Source organism: Leopardus geoffroyi, chromosome D3 (genome assembly GCF_018350155.1).
Source record: "Leopardus geoffroyi isolate Oge1 chromosome D3, O.geoffroyi_Oge1_pat1.0, whole genome shotgun sequence".
Lineage (NCBI taxonomy): Eukaryota > Metazoa > Chordata > Mammalia > Carnivora > Felidae > Leopardus > Leopardus geoffroyi.
Genome location: NC_059339.1, coordinates 21,568,453 through 21,587,837, shown reverse-complemented (window position 1 = coordinate 21,587,837; position 19,385 = coordinate 21,568,453). Strand labels below are relative to the sequence as shown.

General features: G+C 43.0%; 2 protein-coding genes across 23 annotated transcripts in view; one reads left to right on the top strand and one right to left on the bottom strand.

Annotated features, from left to right (window-relative positions):
* PRR14L (proline rich 14 like) overlaps positions 1-12,842 on the bottom strand; it is a 58,444-nt gene extending 45,602 nt beyond the window's left edge. For 4 of the 9 annotated variants that reach the window (XR_006707850.1, XM_045459435.1, XM_045459444.1 and 1 more), the window contains exons 1-3: positions 12,667-12,839; positions 10,837-10,959; positions 4,119-4,644 (exon numbers count right to left, since the gene is read on the bottom strand). Coding sequence is in view for 7 of the 9 variants with exons in the window: in XM_045459435.1 (XP_045315391.1) it covers positions 4,119-4,592 (474 nt within the window). In the remaining 2 variants the exon portion in view is untranslated. Of the gene's footprint in view, positions 1-4,118; positions 4,645-10,836; positions 10,960-12,331; positions 12,594-12,666 lie in introns of those variants that run through there. The other 5 variants (XM_045459438.1, XM_045459437.1, XM_045459439.1 and 2 more) reach the window with 5 other exon arrangements.
* A 3,626-nt stretch (positions 12,843-16,468) lies between these two features.
* The window catches only part of DEPDC5 (DEP domain containing 5, GATOR1 subcomplex subunit), a 129,506-nt gene continuing 126,589 nt past the window's right edge, over positions 16,469-19,385 (top strand). For 4 of the 14 annotated variants that reach the window (XM_045459735.1, XM_045459729.1, XM_045459726.1 and 1 more), the window contains exons 1-2: positions 16,469-16,568; positions 17,444-17,567. In XM_045459735.1, coding sequence (XP_045315691.1) covers positions 17,510-17,567 — 58 coding nt within the window. In that variant the 5' untranslated portion in view covers positions 16,469-16,568; positions 17,444-17,509. Of the gene's footprint in view, positions 16,738-17,443; positions 17,568-19,385 lie in introns of all 14 variants that reach the window. The other 10 variants (XM_045459736.1, XM_045459730.1, XM_045459727.1 and 7 more) reach the window with 4 other exon arrangements.

Genomic DNA, 19,385 nt, shown 5'->3' with positions numbered 1-19,385 from the left:
AGGCCTGCTTGCAAGGGTGGCCTTGGCTCATCTGGGAACTTAGATTTTGGGAGAGTTTCCAACATTCCTTAATGATAAGAGTGGCTCAGAGCACCCATACAACAATGGGGTTTATGTTGAAACACCTGCTTTCCTTCTGTAAGTCTGGAATTTTGGTTTGTGCCAGGGGAGGATGCCCATGTGACCAGCCTCCAGTAAAAACCTGGGCTCTAACAAGCTTCCATGGTAGACCACATTTCACACGTGTTGTTACAATTTGTTCCTGGAGGAGGCTGTGTGTATGTGACTACACTGGGAGAGGATTCTTGGAAACTAGCACCTGGTATCTTCTGGACTTTGCACCATGCTTCCCCTTTGCTGATTGCTTTATATCCTTTCGTTGCAATTAATCTTAGCTACAAATATGACCATGTGCTGAGTCCTGCAAGTTCCAGAGAATCACCAAACCTGGAGGTGGTTTTGGGGAGCCCTGACACACCTGGAAAGCACTCCATATCAGTACATGGAGATCCTCCTCAACTCCTTATCACAGGTGCATGTACTGCATATATGGACATAAAATACACATGCTACAGTTTATTCAACGTCTCTCCTCTATGTGGACATTTAAGTTGCTTCAAACATTTTGCAGTAATAAACAATACTGTAAAAAATAACTTTTGGTATATATATTTCCGCAGTTTTGGAGGTGTATATTTGGGGTAGATTCCTAGAAATAAGAGTGCTGGGTCAACAGGTCAGAGCATATACATTCTGGTTAGGTGCAGCCAAATTCCTCTTCTGAAAGGTTGTAATCAGTATGCATTCCCACCAGCAAATATGTGAGAACACTATTCCCTCACAACCTTGCCAACCAGATATGTTTCCACAATTTTTCATCTTCTCTGATAGGTAAAAAGTGGTATTTTGATTGCTTAAATTTGCATTTCTCTAATTATAAGTGAGGTTGACCAACTCTTCATGTGTTTCAGAACACATACATGCATGCACACACACAATGAATCATCTATTCAAGTCTTTCCTTCATTTTTCTATTGGGTTTTCCATTCCTCAATCTACCAAGTTCTTTATACATTAGTAGGGTACCTAGCTGGCTCAGTCAGCAGAGTATGGGACTCTTGATCTTGGGGTTGTAAGTTTGAATCCCACGTGGGTGTAGAGATTAATTAAAAATAAAATCTTGGGGCGCCTGAGTGGCTCAGTCATTTAAGCGTCGACTTTGGCTCAGGTCATGATCATGATCTCACAGCTTGTGAGTTCGAGCCCCATGTCGGGCTCTGTGCTGACAGCTCAGAGTCTGGAGCCTGCTTCAGATTGTCTCCCTCTCTCTCTGCCCCTCCCCTGCTCGCATGAACGCACGCGCGCGCTCTCTCTCTCTCTCTCTCAAATATAAATAAACATTAAAAAAAATTTTTTTTAATCTTGAGAGGCACCTGGGTGGCTTACTCGGGTAAGCATCTGACTTCGGGTCAGGTCATGATCTCGCGGTTTGTGGGTTTGCCCCACACTAGACTGTGTTGGTGGTGCAGAGCCTGCTTGGGACTCTCTACCACCACCCCCGCTCCTTCCCCTTCCCTACTTGTGCTCTCTCTCAAAATAAATAAATGAATTTAAAAAAAAAGAATAAAAAAATCTTAAAAAGGAAAAAAGAGTTCTTTATATATTAGATAAGCCCTTTATCTGTGATACATGTTGCAAATATGTTCTCCCAATTCACCAGTTGTGTTCTGTTTGTGGTGTTTTGCCAATCTACCAAGAATTCTTGAGGTCCAAGGATGTCTGGTCTCTGCAAACTTTCTCAAACAGTAGTCTGCTTTCCTGAGAGGTCCACAGCATTCATTCAGACTTTCTTTAAAAAAAAAAAATTTTTTTTAATGTTTATTTTTGTGTGAGAGAGAGAGAGCGAGCGAGCAGGGGAGGAGCAGAGAGAGAGGGAGACACAGAATCTGAAGCAGGCTCCAGGCTCTAAGCTGTCAGCACAGAGCCCAACATGGCGCTCAAACCCACAAACCGCAAGATCATGACCTGAGCCGAAGTCGGATGCTTAACCAACTGGGCCACCCAGGCGCCCCAACAGTTCTCCAAATTCTTGAAGGCTTCTCTTGATTCTTTTTTCATAGGACATACCCAAGCAACTGGCTTCCAATGTTGTATTTTCAGGTTTTGTCATTAGTGTGAATTCTTTATCAGGAATGCATTCCTGGTTTTCTATACTCCTTCTACACATGAGACATATGACACCAGGCTCAGCATGGGGATGAGGAGATAGGACCCCACTTCAGCCAGTGACGCCAATACTGATAATTCCTTCCTTCCCCTCTGGCCTCCCTAACCCCAGAGGCATCTTGAGGTCATCTGAGTGCTGGGAGGAGAGGGGACTCTAAGTATGATACTCTAGCTACAGGCTAGCTAGCACACAACAGCATACAACTGCTACCTCTCAAGTCCAGGTAACACATTTCTGTTAATGTGCTAAATTAAGAGCAAACTGGCTTTTCTGGATGGCCATTCCACAAAGTCAATTGTAATGAACTAGCTAAAACCTATAGGTCTTTTGTTTCTCCAAAGACACTTCTGCTTTTTTCCCCCCACTTGTGAAGCTCACTTTTTGGAACAAAGTGGAAAATCTTACATTTATATCTATTAAGTTTCATTTTGGTTTATGTAAATCAAAATTGTATTTATCTCTGGTGGAGCTGGGAAGGAGAAAGGACAGTAATATTCTTAGATTGGAAGGCACATATGTACACCTATTTTTATTTTACACCAAATATTACATGAAATTTTCAGTAAATTACAAAAAATTTTTACCTTGTTAGACTGAGCCCACAGATCAAGAAACTTTTAGATCCTCAATCTGTTACCTCACTTCTATTTTTAAGGTTAGGACATCATAGCATAAAATCCGATGTTACTTAATTATTGCTACCTGAAAAGATTAATCTGTTCCTAACTTTGGTCAATATATGAAGCCTACTAACAACAATCAATTGCTCTGTAACCTGTGTAAAAAAATGACGTATTTGGGTGGGAAATGGAGCCTAGCCCAGAAAACCCAAAGAATATGAATTTATTTGTGGGTCTACAGCAAGGGCTGGCAAACTACAGCCCATGGGCCAGATTCTGTGCTCATAAAAAAGGTTTACTGAAATACAGATACTCATTCATTTTTATATTGTCTATGTCTGCTTTCATGCCACAAGGGCAGAGTTGAGTAGTTTTGACAGAGACCTTATGACCTGCAAAGTCTAAAATATTTACTATACGGCCCTGTACAGAAAAAAAGTTGTCTGAACCCTGGTCTAAGGCACCATCCAGAGGAGAAAGTAAATTTTCTAGTGTACTTGACAGGTATAGTCTTACAGGAACCTGGGTTCCTCAGACTATCACAGCTTGCTAATCATTAGTCTTACCTACCTAACCCCTATTACTCTAATTTCACACTTACAGAAAGAAATTTGATCTTGCCTACAGGGAGAAGACATACTGACCAGCCAGTGTGACCATTCCTACTAAGTAATGATTCCCCTTTTCATTGTGAATTAAACAACTGACTTTGTGATTTATACTTTAGTCTCTCATGAAGTAGATTAACATGGGTCAGTCCTTTGGAGACCATCACCTCTAATATACCAAAACACAAAAGTCAAGTTTCTAGACCTGCAAAGCTAAGCACCAGCTCCTGAAATACGGAGATTCCTCTAGGGTATCCATCCTATGAAGCAGACTCCCTCAGAGATCTCTCTGTGACATGTCACTCCACCCTATTCATGATACTACCAAAACTTAAGGAATGAGTATCCATCATTTCTTAAAATCAAATGCAGAAATATCACATGACTATCACAGAGACTCAACATTCCACATATGATGGCTGCTTCAGAGAAGTGACATTTTTTCTTTAGGTAAGCACTTCCTCCTCTCTTCAAGTGTCTGCTGTGACACAAATGTTTTTAAAAATTATCAAAAGAAAGTTAACATCAAAATCAACATTTTGGAAGTGTTTCCAGAACAAATCATAAGCTACCTGTCAGCATCTGTCCTTTATTATGTGAAGTGTTATTCTGGAAAGCTGTCATTAAAACTCAACTCTTCTGAATTTAGATGTCATGTCTTACCTGACTTGGGCTGATCTTTTCTTCAGCAGCTGTGGAATGCTGATGTGGGTCTTCCTTTGCTCCCTCACAGGGGTCTCTTATAATTTCCGCCTGGTCCCCTTGATTTCTGAAGACCTTTAGCTCCATGCTCTTGGTTTTCTCTTCCCTATCCAAGATCCCAGAAGCCACAGAACCTCCTGCTGTGGTGTCCACCAGCCCACACCGCCCAGGCTCACCCCCATGATCCAAGGTGCCAGAAGTTTCTTCACAACAACTTTCTGCACAAGTCCTCTGCAGCTCCAAGGGCACTGCCCTACTCTGACTTATAAGAGAGCTTGAGGCTGCGGGTTTTACATCTGGAATCACACTTGGCTCAGGGTCAACATGAAGCTCTTTGGAGACACTCACTGGGAGTTCAGAGTATAATTCCTGTACCACGGCAGACATGGAGGAATCAAGTGGAACTGGCTGAGTCTCTACTCCGGATGACAGCATTAGGGCAGATGGAAGATTATGGAGTCAAGTCTTTTACATCAAACGGTTCACCCTGACACAAATCAAAGGAAGGGATAAAAGTTTAAAACCTTGCAGGGTAGAAGAAAGTTGTTTCAGCTAAAACTGGCTAAAATAAGGACAAAAAAAATTCTACCTCAAATGCTGGCGACATCTGACACCAAAACATCCTCCTTAAAGGCTGTGATAATTAGTAGAAAAATAAATGCCTTAAATCTTTAACAGACATCTACCTAGCCTCAATTCAAATACTGCCTTATAAACAATTCTCAGTGTAAATCTGGAGGGCCAGTGAATGTAGATGAGAATAAGACATGTCTAAGCATCCAAGGACAGACCTCATGTAAATAAGATAAAGACGATTTTCTACTTGTTTTCAGGGTATGAACCTTGCCTGTTTTGTTCATTGCTATATCCCCACTGCCTGGAAGAGGTGCTTGGCACACAGAAGGTACTCAGTAAATATTTGCTGAATGAATATATACTGCAGGATTCTGAGCAATGTGGTATACTGACTTTTCCTCAAAAGAATTGTGTATGAAAGAAGATATAGAGACAACAGAATTCCATTCCTTTACTGCTTACCAAACTTGAGCTGATCTACCCAGACTGGCACAAGATACCACTAAACCAGCTCTTTAGAAGAATCCTGACTTTTATTCAGCATCGTGAGATTTTCCATGTGCTTTCACAAACACCACTTAGATTCTCCCAACCCTGTGAGCAAAGTCAAGCAGCTATCACCATCCTGTTACAGAGCCTAACATCACACTTATAAGGTAAAAGTGACCTGCCTAAAATATTACAGGATTATCTGAGGAAAGTGGGGGATGCTCAAGGGACTTCCATGGTGTTGGGAATGTTTCACTTCTTGCACTGGGTAGTCGAAACATGAGTTATTTGCTAAAATATGTGTATTTGTGTAGTACATCATTAAAGTTGTCGACACACACGTGCATGCAGGTGTACACACACACATGCATGCAGGCGCACACACACACACACACACATAGCTAAGGAACAGTACACTTGGAACCAGGGTTTTCTGGCTAGTAACTTTTCCATTTTAGTTTACCAAATGTGTGCAGTTTCCACAACAAAACCCACTTTGACCAAACCAAGGTGGAAACTGGTTAACCCAGTAAGATACCACATGCTCTCATTTTTGATGCTCTCCTTAATCCTAACAAAAGGTGAGAAATTTCTAGCAAGAGCTCAGAACAAGGATTTATCTGACGTATTGGTGGCAAATCCCTTTGGCTAAAAGGCCCATAAGAAATGATATTTCAGAAAGACAACAGATTTCTACCCCTACCACTTTCTAACATCCATCTTTTCCCAAAATACACATATTACATACAAGCAAAACTCACTGCAGGCTACCAGACTGTTTTGAATATCGAACTGTCTCACCTTCTCTCTACGGACCACATTCAGATTTCTGAGCAGGAGGAACTCTCCTATACACCATGTAAATCTTTACAACTCAGTTTCCTTACCCTGTCTCTATTCCTGTCCTGATTTTCCAGGGAGCCCACACATGTCGCTTACACAAAAGGCACTTGCTCTGCCTCCAGGTCAAGAAGCACCTACCTGGTGGTCCTTGAATATTCCTAGGTATATATAACCCTCCCTCCTTGCACAGAAGGTCCCTCCTGCCCACTGACCCGTGCTATGAAGACTGAAGCTGGGGGCTTAGGTAGGACAGATGATAGGTCCTTTCATTTTGGACCATTTTGTCTTTCCTGGTTTTCCAATCTATGTTCGATAGTTTACTTACATTCCTACACTTTCATCCACTGGGTGTCCTTAATGTTTTGAAGGAATCCTCTCCACAAATAAAAGCAGACAACATTATACTACTAATTTAAATACTAGAAATTACAGGAAATCAGACTGCTGGTCCATCAAGTTTAGATAACACAGGAGGGCTGATGAAAAAACTTGAATCCAAAAAGGCAGCAAAGAGAGATAAACAGTTGTGTCTAGAGTATGGTGAGAATCAAATGAGACTCTTTCATAAATGTTACTGACAAAAACAAATCATTTTTGGACCTCCAACCTTCCCCTTTCTCCTCTAGCTCCTGGATATTTCTAGGGGCACTTAAAAAAATTTTTTTTTCAACATTTACTTTTTTTTTTTTTTTTTGAGAGAGAGAGAGAGAGACCAGAGCATGAGCAGGGGAAGGGCAGAGAGGGAGTCACAGAATCCAAAGCAGGCTCCAGGCTCTGAGCTGTCAGCATAGAGCCTGACGCAGGGCTCGAACTCACAGACCACGAGATCATGACCTGAGCCAAAGTCGGATGTTCAACCGACTGAGTCACCCAGGCACCCCTCTAGGGGCACTTTAGATTCTGGTGTATGTATTGGGGGTTAACAGCTAAAGCAGAATTGCTATTTGATGCTAAAAAAAAGAGAGGAGGTGTTCAATTTTCATTTGGTTCAGTTTCTCTTTCCCAACAACAAACACTCCGGGTTTTGACCGTCACGACACATACAGACTGGAAGAATAAGTGTAGGAAAGGATACTGTAAAAGAGCAGGTTTGTTGGTGGAGATCAGCTCCATAGGTCTCTCTGCTACCATGTGCTCAAGAGCTCCTTGCCCTTGCCTGCCACTGAGGTGTGAGTGTTCTCAAAAGTTTAATCCTTGACATGCCTCCCATTCCAGGCTTCACTTTTTTGATGACCTCACCTTTTCTTGCAGCCCTTCTGCTATGCCGATGACTCAAAACTGTCACTTTAAGTATAGGTGACCACATGACCCAACAATTCCACTCCTAGGTATACATGCAAAAAAAAAGTCCACACAAAAACTAGCACACAAATGTTCACAGCAGCACTATTCACAATAGCCAAAAAGTGGAAATAGCTTTCACATCCATCAACTGATGAATGGATAAACAAAATGTGGTAAATCTGTACACCTGGGTATTACTCGGCCATAAAAAGAAATGGAAGTACTGATTTGTGATACAACATGGATGAACCTTGAAAACATTATGATAAGTAAAAGAATCCAGCCACAAAGGACCATATATTACAAGATCCCATATATATGAAATGTCCAAAGTAGGCAAATCTATGGAGTTGGAAAGTAAATTGCTTAGTGAGAGTTGGAAAAACTGGGAGTGACTGCTAATAAAATTTCTTTCAGGGGCAATAAAAATATTCTGAAATTGATTGTAGTGATAGTTACACACCTCTGTGACTATGCTAAAAACCACTAAACTGTGCAATTTAAGTTAGTGAATTGTATGATATGCAAATTACATCTAAAAGCTAATTTAAACAAAAAATAAATAAAAATACCTGTCCCCAACCCCATCATCTCTCAAATTCCTAACCTATGTTTCATTTATAAGGATGGCACCCCTCTAGGGGTACCAGGGTGGCTCAGTGGGTTAAATGTCCAACTTTGGCTCATGATTTCAGTTTGTGAGTTCGAGCCCTGCATAAGGCTCTGTGCTGACAGGGCCTGGAGCCTGCTTCAGATTCTGTGTCTCCCTCTCTTTCTGCTCCTCCCCTGCTCATGCTCTGTCTGTCTCTCTCTCTCTCTCTTACAAATAAACATTTTAAAAGAATTAAAAAAAAAAAAAAAAAAAAAAAGGGATGGCAACCCTCCCAAACTTAACATGTCCAAGATAGAACCCATTCAACCCAGTGAATAATCGAGTCTTACTACACACAAACAGCTACGAGAAACAAAGATGAATAAAATGTTCTCAGTAAACTTACATGCTTATTTTTTACACTGTTGCCTTTCTCAGTAATAACACCCCCACTATCCTAGAGCTCACACTTGAACCACCAGACACAACTATATCTGACCTTCCACTTTTGTTCAATTAGCACTTGGAGCCCACAGACTCCACTCCTGCAGTGTCTCCAACAAATAACCACTCCTTTCCATACCCATGGTCCTAATTAAAGACGCACAAATACACACTTACTAATAAACACAGTGTATCATGAAGAGGCAATATTGATAATCACACAGAATGCTCCAAGATATTCTTCAAGGAAAACAATGCTATTATGTTTCCTATGCATGCATCTATACTGTAAACTGGCTTTGGCCAAAACAGAATTTTAAAGCTTTGGTTCCCCCCCACCCCCCTCCAAAAAACCTTCCAATTTACAAAAGCCAAACACCACAATGCCATCATCACTTGAAACTTCTGTTTGGTAGAGATATTATTCTAAAAATTTTCAACCTGTAAAACAACTAAGCACATTGGCTGTTTTACAGGCATTTACAGACTTTCTTTCTTTTTCTCCTAGGCCCATCCTGGGTCCTTGAGTTTCTGAGCAGTATCTGCAGTTGAGACACCCAGAAGAGGTGAGTGCCTTGGCTGGAACTCTCAAAGTTGAAGTAATATTTTGATGCAAGCCTAGAGTAGCAGATTAAAATTATTCTCAGCTCACTAGCTTGCATCATCAAACTCTCATTCTAGCCATTTATCAAAATACTGGTAATGTCACAAGACTGCAGAAACAGAAGGACATATTTTAAGAAGACATTCATGTTCTTTAAAATTAAATTTCTAAATACATTGAAACAATTAAAAATGATGGTGTAGAAAATTAACTCTACACAGAAAGTTGCCTGGGACAGTTTATCAAACTAAATTGAGTTCTCTTATTTTGATAAAATATGCACATAGAAAAACTGAAAGAATATAATCCAAATGTTAACAGTATTACCCTGGGTGACGAGATCACAACTGACTTAAATGTTGTACTTTTTTTTTTTTAACGGTAAGTTAAAAAAATTTTTTAGGGGTGCCTAGGTGGCTCAGTCAGTTAAGCGTCCGATTTCGGTCCAGGTCATGATCTCACCGTTCCTGGGTTCAAGCCCTTAGTGGGGCTCTATGCTGACAGCTCAGAACCTGGAGCCTGCTTCAGATTCTTTGTCTCCCGCTTTCTCTGCCCCTCCCCTGCTCATGCTCTGTCTCTCCCACTCTCTCAAAAACTAAATAAATATAAACATTAAAAAAATTTTTTTTTAATTTTAAACATTATTTCCCAAGATCCAAATAGGAATAAAAAATAACTGGTAAATGTATTATCTCTTTATCTTTCCAAACGTCAGCTCTCTGCCTCAACTATAAAAGTTTTCACAGTAAAGTGTTAAGTAAACTTGAAGTAAGAGGAAACACTGAGTAACACAGACTTGTAAAATGAAGGCAGGGATTTATAGCTTAATCCTTACTAACAACTTATAACCAACCTACTGGGTGAGGACACTAGGTAATTATCTAGTTTGAGGCAGAAGCAAAAAACAAACCACAGATTCACAAACAACTCATGCCAGCTGCTACTGGCTTGTCATCTTTACTGTGACACAAATGAGAATTCGATTGTTTAAGGAATGGATTTATCCCTGAAAAAAGACCAATAATTATAAGGAGTATGCAGTAACATTATCCTAATAAAATTAGAAATTCTTTTGTTTTTGAATTGAGAACAATCCTCTCAAAACCTTTCAATGTCAAATGCAATAGTGAAGCCGGGAAGCAGTCTAGTTGTTGGTCTCCAAATTGGGAGACCTGGGTCTCTATCCTGCTAGCTGCACGACCTTGAATGTATCACTTAACTCTCCTGGGCTTGTTTTTCACACGTAAAATGAACAAGTCAAACAAAATAACCTCAAAGGGTCCTGCAGCCCATAAAAATCCCATGAGTCTAAATAACTTTTCTGTTTCACAGATCTACAGATACCAACAATGGTGGTAGAGTTCTGACTAAGCCCCACTGCACGTACTCAGGGCATAAGAGGTAATTTAAAAACACTTTACACACACAAAAAGATGGAACACTTTTTCTTCTTTAGTGGCAGCAGTAGTGTTAATTCCTATCCCACCAAACAACAAAAACATGAAAAAAAAGAAAATAAACTACCAGTGAAAGATTAACCCCGAGGCTCTCAATCTCGTTAGAATACATTTCATAACACTAAAAACCTGACAAAGTGGCCCTTCCACTTTAGTAGTTCAAACACTTCCTAATACAAAAGTTCTGGGAGCACAAAGTTTACAGCAATAAGTGAAAGGTAGAAAAAAGAATCAAACAAAGAAAACAACAGAACAGAAAACCATGTGCCCAATAATCCCGAGTCTGAAGGTCTCCCCTCCCTTTAATTCCAATGTAAAAGGGCTGCTCAAAATGAAGAACAGTTAGTAACACTGGGCGCTGCCACACTCGTGTCAAGGGACAATACTCACAATATCGATCAGTCCCTCAGAAGTTCACAACACTCCTTTCACCTTGAGAAAGGGGCTTTCTTTTCCAAGATTCGGACACTGTAGCCAATGCCTCCATGAGGGCATTCGGAGAAGGGGCCTCTTCTTGAGGGACAGAGAAAGAAGAATCTTTTAACGAGATCTCTAGACAAACAGAAAGTGGGGTAGGGAAGTCTATATACTAAACAGGGCCCAGCTCTACAACATGGAGTGTGCAGGAAATCTCAAAAGCATCAAGCACTGTTTCCTTTTTCCTTCCTTTATTAGCATGCACAAAAAGGATCCCTCTGTCTCCACATGGGGAGTGAAACAGCGAAAATGCTCCTGATTTCTGACAAAGACTTTCTGCATAAAAAATTTTCATTTCTTTTTCAAAGGAAGAGGAGAAGGAAACCATCTGTGCCATTCTAAATACACTGCAGGAAAGAGTCCTCCTCTCAAAGGTAGAGAGTCTTATTTTTCTTGGGAGAGCAAGAGAAAAGAAGTTGGACGCTCCCTCTTTGAGGAGGGGGAGGTGTGCATATAGCAGGGGAAGCTTTTTAATCACTACAGCAGGTAGGGGGAGTGGGAGACGACATCGCTAACCAGTCAGGAAGAAGTGATAGCTTCTGTGGACAAAGGGAAGGCTGGCTTTTGGTATCAATTCTCTCTCCTTCTTTCAGTACAGACCTGTTTCCAAAAAGTCTTTTCTCCTGATTATTCTGAGACCCTCTTTGTTAATTTGGGGAGCATGGAAGGATTTAAAGGGAGAAGTGCCTCTTTCTCCACCTCAGGGTGGGGAAAAGTCTCCTTTCCAGTGAGAAAGGATGAGTTAACACCTGTGATGTGGGGGTGGAAACGGGAGGAGGCATGCATGGAAAAATCTGGGTCTCTATAAAAGATACTAGTTTTCTTTAGTAAGAGTAAATAGCAACAATTTGCCAAAAGCTTACTATATACTAAGCGCTTATACAAATTCTCCCTTAGCCCTCAAGACAATGCTTTACAAAGAGGACCCAAATCAGAGATAGGCTAACTGAGACTCCGAAAGGTTAAGCAATTAGCCAAGGTCACAAGGATGGGAAGTGGGAGACAGACTAACAACTACCACATTCCAGACGCCATGCTCTTAACTGTGCAAGGGAAAGCTCATTGCACACCAAGAGACTTCAGGGAAGAGTCTTGTGGACATTACTGGGGGAGGGGAGAAAGACTGATTTCTAATACCATAAATAAACTCAGGGTCTTCATCTTTATATCTAGGAGTAGAGATGAAAAATAAAAGAAGGAAGGTAAGTCTCTCTTTTACAGGAAAGGAAGACCCCCCTCCCTCCTAACACTTTTAGGCAACTTGAGTCTCCTTCTTCACCTGGGGAGCGCTGACCAAATCGAGGGAAAGGTCTTGTTCGGGGTTACGTACTACCCCTCCTTATTAAAATAAGTTTAGAATCGCCCTCTCGCACCCCAGGAGCGGGTCTCGCGCCGCTGACAAACGCACAGGAGCTGGGGAAGAGCGTACGCCCACGACAAGGGGCGTCGCCCTCCTCGAGAAGTTGGGGGTCCCCCGCCGTATCGAGGTTGAAGAGGAGTATCTTTCCCCCGTCGGAGCCATGACTCGGAGAAGCCGTTTCCCCCTCGCGACGCGGGGCCTGGTCTCCTCCCTCTCCCCGGGTCGTTCCGCCGCCCGCAGAGCAGCCTCCGTTCCCTCCGGCGCCCCAAGAGGGAGGGGGGCCCGGGCTCCCCCTCAGCCTGCAACACCCGGCGGAGGGTCCCCTCAGGGTGGTGTGGGGCGGGGCGGCTACGCCCGAAGCCTTCCCGCCCCCGGCCTCTTACCCTGAGGCCTGCTCCGCGGCCCGCGCTCGCCCCGCCAGCCCGGCCTTTGCAGCTGCAGCCCGGTCGCCGCCAAAGCTACCTGAGCCTACCGAGCCGAGAGAGCCCGGGGCCGCTCCAGCCACCGCCGCCTCTTCGTCTCTATGGTCTTCTTCCTCCTCGCCCCCCCACCCCGCACTTCCTCATCCGGGGCCCGAGCCAGCCATGCGGGCTCACTCAAGTCCCGCCCACGCGCGGCGCGCGCGCAATCCTAGGGGCGGCTCTTCCCGAGTCAGGCCTCCAGCCTGGGCCTGGCCACAGCAGCCCTCTGCCCCGCCCCTACGGCCGCGATTCTTAAAGGGGAAACACACCTTTTGCCAGGCTCCTACGGAGCCCCAGAGCCCATTGTCTCCACTGCTACTGGCCCTCCCCAATCCAGTATTTTCCTGGCCTGAATGGCTGCAATTCTACGAGCCTATCTCTGGAAGCCCAGGAGATCGTTTTATAACTTGAATAAGTATTTTAGGTCATGTCACTCCCCTGCTCCTTTGAATCACACTGATCAGTAAATCTAAATGGCACCTCTGCCTCCAGTCCTGTATGGCATCTTGTTTTAACTTCTTCAAGGCTTTATTTAACATTGGATGAAATTGCCACGTTGCATTCATTTATTGATTAATTCATCATCTGTCCCTTCCCAGGCTTGTTCATCATTCTGTGGTCAGCACCTAGCACCGTGTCTGGCACAAGCAGACATCCAACAGACATTTGAAGGAAGGAAAAGATTTATTAAAAAGGGAATTGAGGTTTAGAGAATTGGGGCGCCTGGGTGGCTCAGTCAGTTAAACGTCTCTTGATTTCAGCTCAGGTCAGGATCTCCTGGTTTGTGAGGTCAAGTTTTGCACCCCCTTCGGGCCTCTCTCTGCCCTGAGAGCAAGAAGCCTGTCTGGGATTCTCTTCCTTTCTCTCACCTCCACTGCTAACGTACACGCACACGCACATGCCCTCTCTCAAAAATAAATAAATAAACTTAAAAAAAAAAAAAAAAAAAGGAAGTTTCAGAGAATGGAGTCAACTTGTTCCATTTCACACAGCCTTGTGTTAAACAGAAATATGTTGCTTTTTGGGCTTTATTAACTGGGCAGACTAGAGAGCTAGAGGTTTGGATGTTTGAAAGAGATTTTAATTCTCTCTTCTTTGATCAGGGTATCTTTTGAACTAGTTAACATTTTTGCCAAAATAGTGGTTTTCCCACCTTTGGTTAGGGCTGGAGATATGTAAACCCAAATGCCAACCCTATTGTTTTATAGCCTGTGAATCCAGATATCATCCCATACACATGTACAATTAACACAGGCTACTACAGATGATTTAATTAGACATTGTCTCTAAAACATTTCTAAATTTACAGTATCTACATCCTCCAGTACTTTCTCAGGCAACTACCGGCCTATAGAAGCGGATCTGAGAAACCCAGTATTACTAGTTTGTCTTTTTGCCTCAGCCTCTAACATGACTGCACAGCACCATTTTTGATCTTGTCTTTATTTTAAAATGTGATATTTTGTTAATAGTGGATTTTTGTATTATTTATTTTAAAAATTATAATAAATATTATTTTGTTCCCTTGAGTTTTTTTTTTTTTTTTTTTGACACTTCCTTAACATTTTGTGCCCTAAGGGAAGTGTCTCACTAGCCTTACCCACCTTATCCTACTCCTAACCCTGCTCCTAGCTCTGTATTAGGCACGGCATGTTCAAAAGAAGCATCATACATATTATGCAACCCCCTAATAGTCGAGGAGAGCCAATTTCGTAATGAATTCCACGCTTTTGGTTAGTCAATAATACTCTACGTTTGGGGTGCCTGGATGGCTTAGTTGGTTAGGCATCTGACTTTAACTCAGGTGGTGATCTCTCTGAGCCCTGTGTTGGGCTCTGTGCTGACAGTTCAGAGTCTGGAGCTTGCTTGGGATTCCATGTGTCCCCTCCTCCCCCCCCCCCCCCCCCCATTAGTGCTTGGTCTGTCTCCTCCCCAAGAAAAACAAACAAAAAATACATTAAAAAATATAATACTCTAGGGGCACCTGGGTGTCTCAGTCAGTTGCATGTCTGACTTCGACTCAGGTCATGATCTCACAGTTTGTGAGTCCGAACCCTGCATCCGGCTCTGTGCTGACAGCTCAGAGCCTGGAGCCTGCTTCGGATTGTGTCTCCCTCTGTCTCTGTCCCTCCCCAACTCACACTCTGTCTCTCTCTCCTTCAAAAATAAATAAAAAACATTAAAAAATACATATATATATATATAATGTTCTACATTTATACATAGCATTTTAAATTCTTTTAATTTCAATGACCTAATGTAACACGTTCCTCATTTCATTTGACCCTCAAACACCTTGTGAACAAGGATATACATGTACTTTTTATTCCCATCTGACAAGGGAGAAAATTGAGAAAAGAGAAGGATCTGGTGCAGTCACACTGCCAAAAACAGGCTATTGTGCAGCTGGTTGTAACATAGTGATCTTAGAACCAAGGATCCCCCGGACTAGATCCCCAGTACAGGAGCTAACTGCTCCAGCCTCCCCTAACTTTGACCAGACTTTGACAATTTTTAAAAAGCTCAAAACCTGTCAAAGATTTTTACTAATTTTTGCCAAGTTAAAAAGTGAAATATTTGCATTTCTAAGATAAAACACCAGTCATGGACATCTCTCAGAAGACAGAAATCAAATTTCCTTGAAGGCCAGGGAGAGAGAATCCCATTAGTCCCTCTGGGATGGAAGAATTTCCTACCAGCCACTGCTGCAGATAAAAGTCTGGGGAGATCTGAGCAGGTCCCCTGAACTAGCAACATTAAAATGTTATTTATATTTAACATTTTATCCCTGAAAGTCTTTTGCAACTGTTGCAGTACACTTGATTTCATGTTTTAATATAAAAAATTACAATTATTTTATAGTCCTTCAACTTCTGAACCCTAAAGTAAAACATGGATGTTTAAGGAAACTCTTGTCTTGCCAGAGCCTCTTCTCCCCACTCCTTTGTGGTATGTGACGCTTTTTTCTTTAAACATTCAGAAAATTTCCAAAAGCCGTAAGTCAATTAGATGGAGATGGCAACTTGTCAGGAGCTCTTGGGAGAGTTTCAGGCACAGCCGAGGCAGTTCTGATTTTCTCAACAGAAAGATGTCCTGACAGGGGCTTAGACTGAGCTCTGGCGTGTAACAAGGATGCTAGTTAAACGCTCAGCCTTCAGAGCCAAGTTGGACTTGATGGGGTCAAGAGCTTCCTTCCGAGGAGTTTAGTGTCCCCTGTTCACCCGTCTGTGAGAGTATCAGCCACCTAATAGGGACGTGACCATTTCATAAGGGCGTCTGTGAAAGCTATTGTAGCTATTAACAACCAGAGAGGTACAGAATATCGTTTGGGGTTTGGAGGGACTTGAAAAGGGCACCCAAATGAATACTTCCCAGCACTGTCCATCGCATTAAATTGCGAGTGCTCAGCTTTTGCATTTTACAAAAGTTCTCCAGGAAACTATTTTGTGCTTCTCACTAGCCCGGTGAGGCCAGGCGAGGGTCCATTAACACCGTTAATGGATCCGGGGAGACTCGCCTGAGTTTGCCCTGTTGAGGGACTGAATCGGAAACGAAGCTCCCGGTACGGATCTATGTGATAATGTCTGGGAATAAAAGGATTTTCTTTCTAAGGCTGGCTGCGGTCGGGTCACCGGGCGGGAAACGCAGAAGGCCGCCGGAGTTAGAGGCCGCACACGACGCCCCGCCCCTGGCGAGAGCCCCGGATGGGGAAGTGGCGCGGACACCGAGATGAGGAGGAGGCCCGGCCAGAGCGGCCCGGGGCAGGTGGGCGGGAAGGGGGCGGGGCCCCGGGGCGGAGCCACCGGAGCTGCGCGGGTTCTCAGGTGAGCGCTCTGTGGCTGGGGCGGGCAGGCAGGCTCCTCGAGGTCCGGCACGGAAGCCGCAAGGGCTGTGGGGCCGTAGGCGGGGCGTCCCGAAGAGACGCAGGGGACCTCGGGAGGGTTGGGGCCTCGGAGTCCCGGCCTGAAGGGGGAAGGGGCTCCGGAGCTGCGGGTGAGTGGGGCTACTCGCCGGGCCCGGGTTTGTGGAGCCTGAGGGAGGGGGCCGTGACCCAGGTTCGAGTCCAGGTCCCACTCCCCAGCCCGCTGTGTGATCTTATACAAGTCTCCATCCCTCTCTGAGCTTCAGTGACCGCTGCTGTGAAATGAGGGTTGGGGAGGAGGAACCGCCGAGAGTGTGTACAGATGGACGTTCGGAGAACGAACTCCTGCCTTCCTCCTGTTTATACTTTCCTTGCCCAGGAGATTGACCGCGGAACGTGGACGGTGGGAGTGTCTCAGTGTCTGAGTGACCTTGGGCAAGTCCCTTGCTCTGGCCCTCGCTTTCCTCATCTACAAAATGAATGCGCTAAACCTCTTTCAAGATCTCTTTAATATTTGGGTGTTATTGTTTTAGATAGAGACAAGGTAGTGAGTGCCCAATTCACTACAAGTTTTCCCTTCAGGGTGTGATAGAATATATTCTTGGAAGTTAGAATCCACCCTGGCCTGAATTCCCCTTAGTTCCCAGATTTTGTGGTTGTTTTCTGTTTTTTGTTTTTTTTGTTTTTGGTCCTCCAGCCCTCCTCGTAATTGGAGGAGTGATTTCATCCAAGAGTTGGTGCTGCCACTCATCTGAACAGTACTGGTATATTCACTGGCCTAAAACCAAAGAGCAGTTGCAAGGAAAAATCTGACATCCCAGCCTTTTTGTGTTTCAGTGGCAGGGAGGCAAGATGACTTCTCTCCCCCAAGCTTGGAACAGCTGAAGGAAACAACAGTACAAGATGAGAACAACAAAGGTCTACAAACTCGTCATCCACAAGAAGGGCTTTGGGGGCAGTGGTCAGTATTGATCCGTTTTGGGGGGTTGTGTAAGTTGGCTGAGGTTCTAGTGTGTCCAGTGCTTCAAAAATGACACACTGACTCATGACAATAGAGGCTGGAGGTGACTTAACTGAGTGAAGCAGCAAGTGTAATACGGTAGCAGGGAGGTCAGTAGCATGCGAGAGCACAGGCCCCTTCTAAAAGCACTTGTGTTCTGATTTTTAAGGAACAATGTGAATGTTGCCAGTTTACTACCTTCCATTTATTTGTATTTTATATTATGTATTTACTATATATGTTCTATAACATCCTAGTCTGCACTGGTTTGGCAGATAAGAAAAACTTACATTCATTGAGAGCAGTAGTAAATATACATTAGACAGGTATGATCAAAGCATGAACCTTTGCCTGGTTTCCAGGCATAGTAAGAAGGAGCAGGACACAGCATATTGTTCTGTGCTAAACGAGATTTTTCAGCTCTGCCTCTAACTTTCCCTGTGACTTCAGGCAAGCCCCTAGTTTATCTTACTTACAGCCTCAAGCACATTAGAACAGTTTCTCTGTTTCTCTTAACACCTTGAGTCTATAAATATGCAGAATAGGATGGCAATTAGTAATACGATTTTTTTCTTTTTGTAAAGAAATAATTTTCTTTTCTGTCCTAACAACCTTATTTGCTTCAGAAATTGGAATTAACAATACAATGAGTCATTTAAAAATTGTTTCACTGCGTATTTGCTCTTACATATGTGTAAGTCTCCCAAGGGCAAGGACTACCCAAAAGGGAAAACACTAGTTTCTATATCACAAAGTTTGTGGAGATTGAGTAAGATGATGTATGTAAAGTATTTAGCAGAGTACCATGCTCAGTGCCACTCAGTAAATGGAACCATTATAATTACCAGGACAATATATACCAGGCAGTTGCTATATTTAAAATACAATTTTTGGGGCACCTGAGTGGCTCAGTTGGTTTAGTGTCTGACTCTTGATTTCAGCTCAGGTCATGATCTCATGATCTGTGAGAGCGAGCCTCTGTCGGGTCTGTGCTGACAGCACGGAGCCTGCTTGGGATTTTGTCTGTCCCTCTGTCTCTGTGCTTCCCCAGCTTGTACTCTCTTTGTCTCAAAAATAGATATTTAAAAAAACTACAATTTCTGCTAAAATGCAGACCTTTGTTAATATTAGACTTTGTATTAATGTCTATTAATGATAGATGCTGCCTAAACATTTGTGGAATAGAATTGAATAGACAACAGAAATAACTTGTCAGAGTTGGAAGGATGCAAGGCTATAGTATATACAGTGTATATACAATGTATGCAAGTCTACTATACAATGTATAGTTTACTATAGCTAGGTGCTATACCCAGTCTCCTTCAGGACTATGATTAGAAACACATCCAACAAACTTAGCTGCATATATATGCTAAACATAAAGGTTGTGAATATGATAAGGTCCCTTGTCCTTAAGGAGCTTTCAGCTTGATGCCACAGATATGCAAAAAAAAAAAAAAAAAAAAAAAAAAAAAAAAGATAAAATGAAACAGAGTGGAATTTGTGCTCAGTGCTCAGGGAATTTAATTCAGACTATAGAAGTTAGGGGAAGGCATCACAGAGGATTTGGCATAAAACTTTCTTTTTTTTTTTTTTTTTTTTTTAAATTTTTTTTTTTCAACGTTTATTTTTTATTTTTGGAACAGAGAGAGACAGAGCATGAACGGGGGAGGGGCAGAGAGAGAGGGAGACACAGAATCGGAAACAGGCTCCAGGCTCTGAGCCATCAGCCCAGAGCCCGACGCGGGGCTCGAACTCACGGACGGCGAGATCGTGACC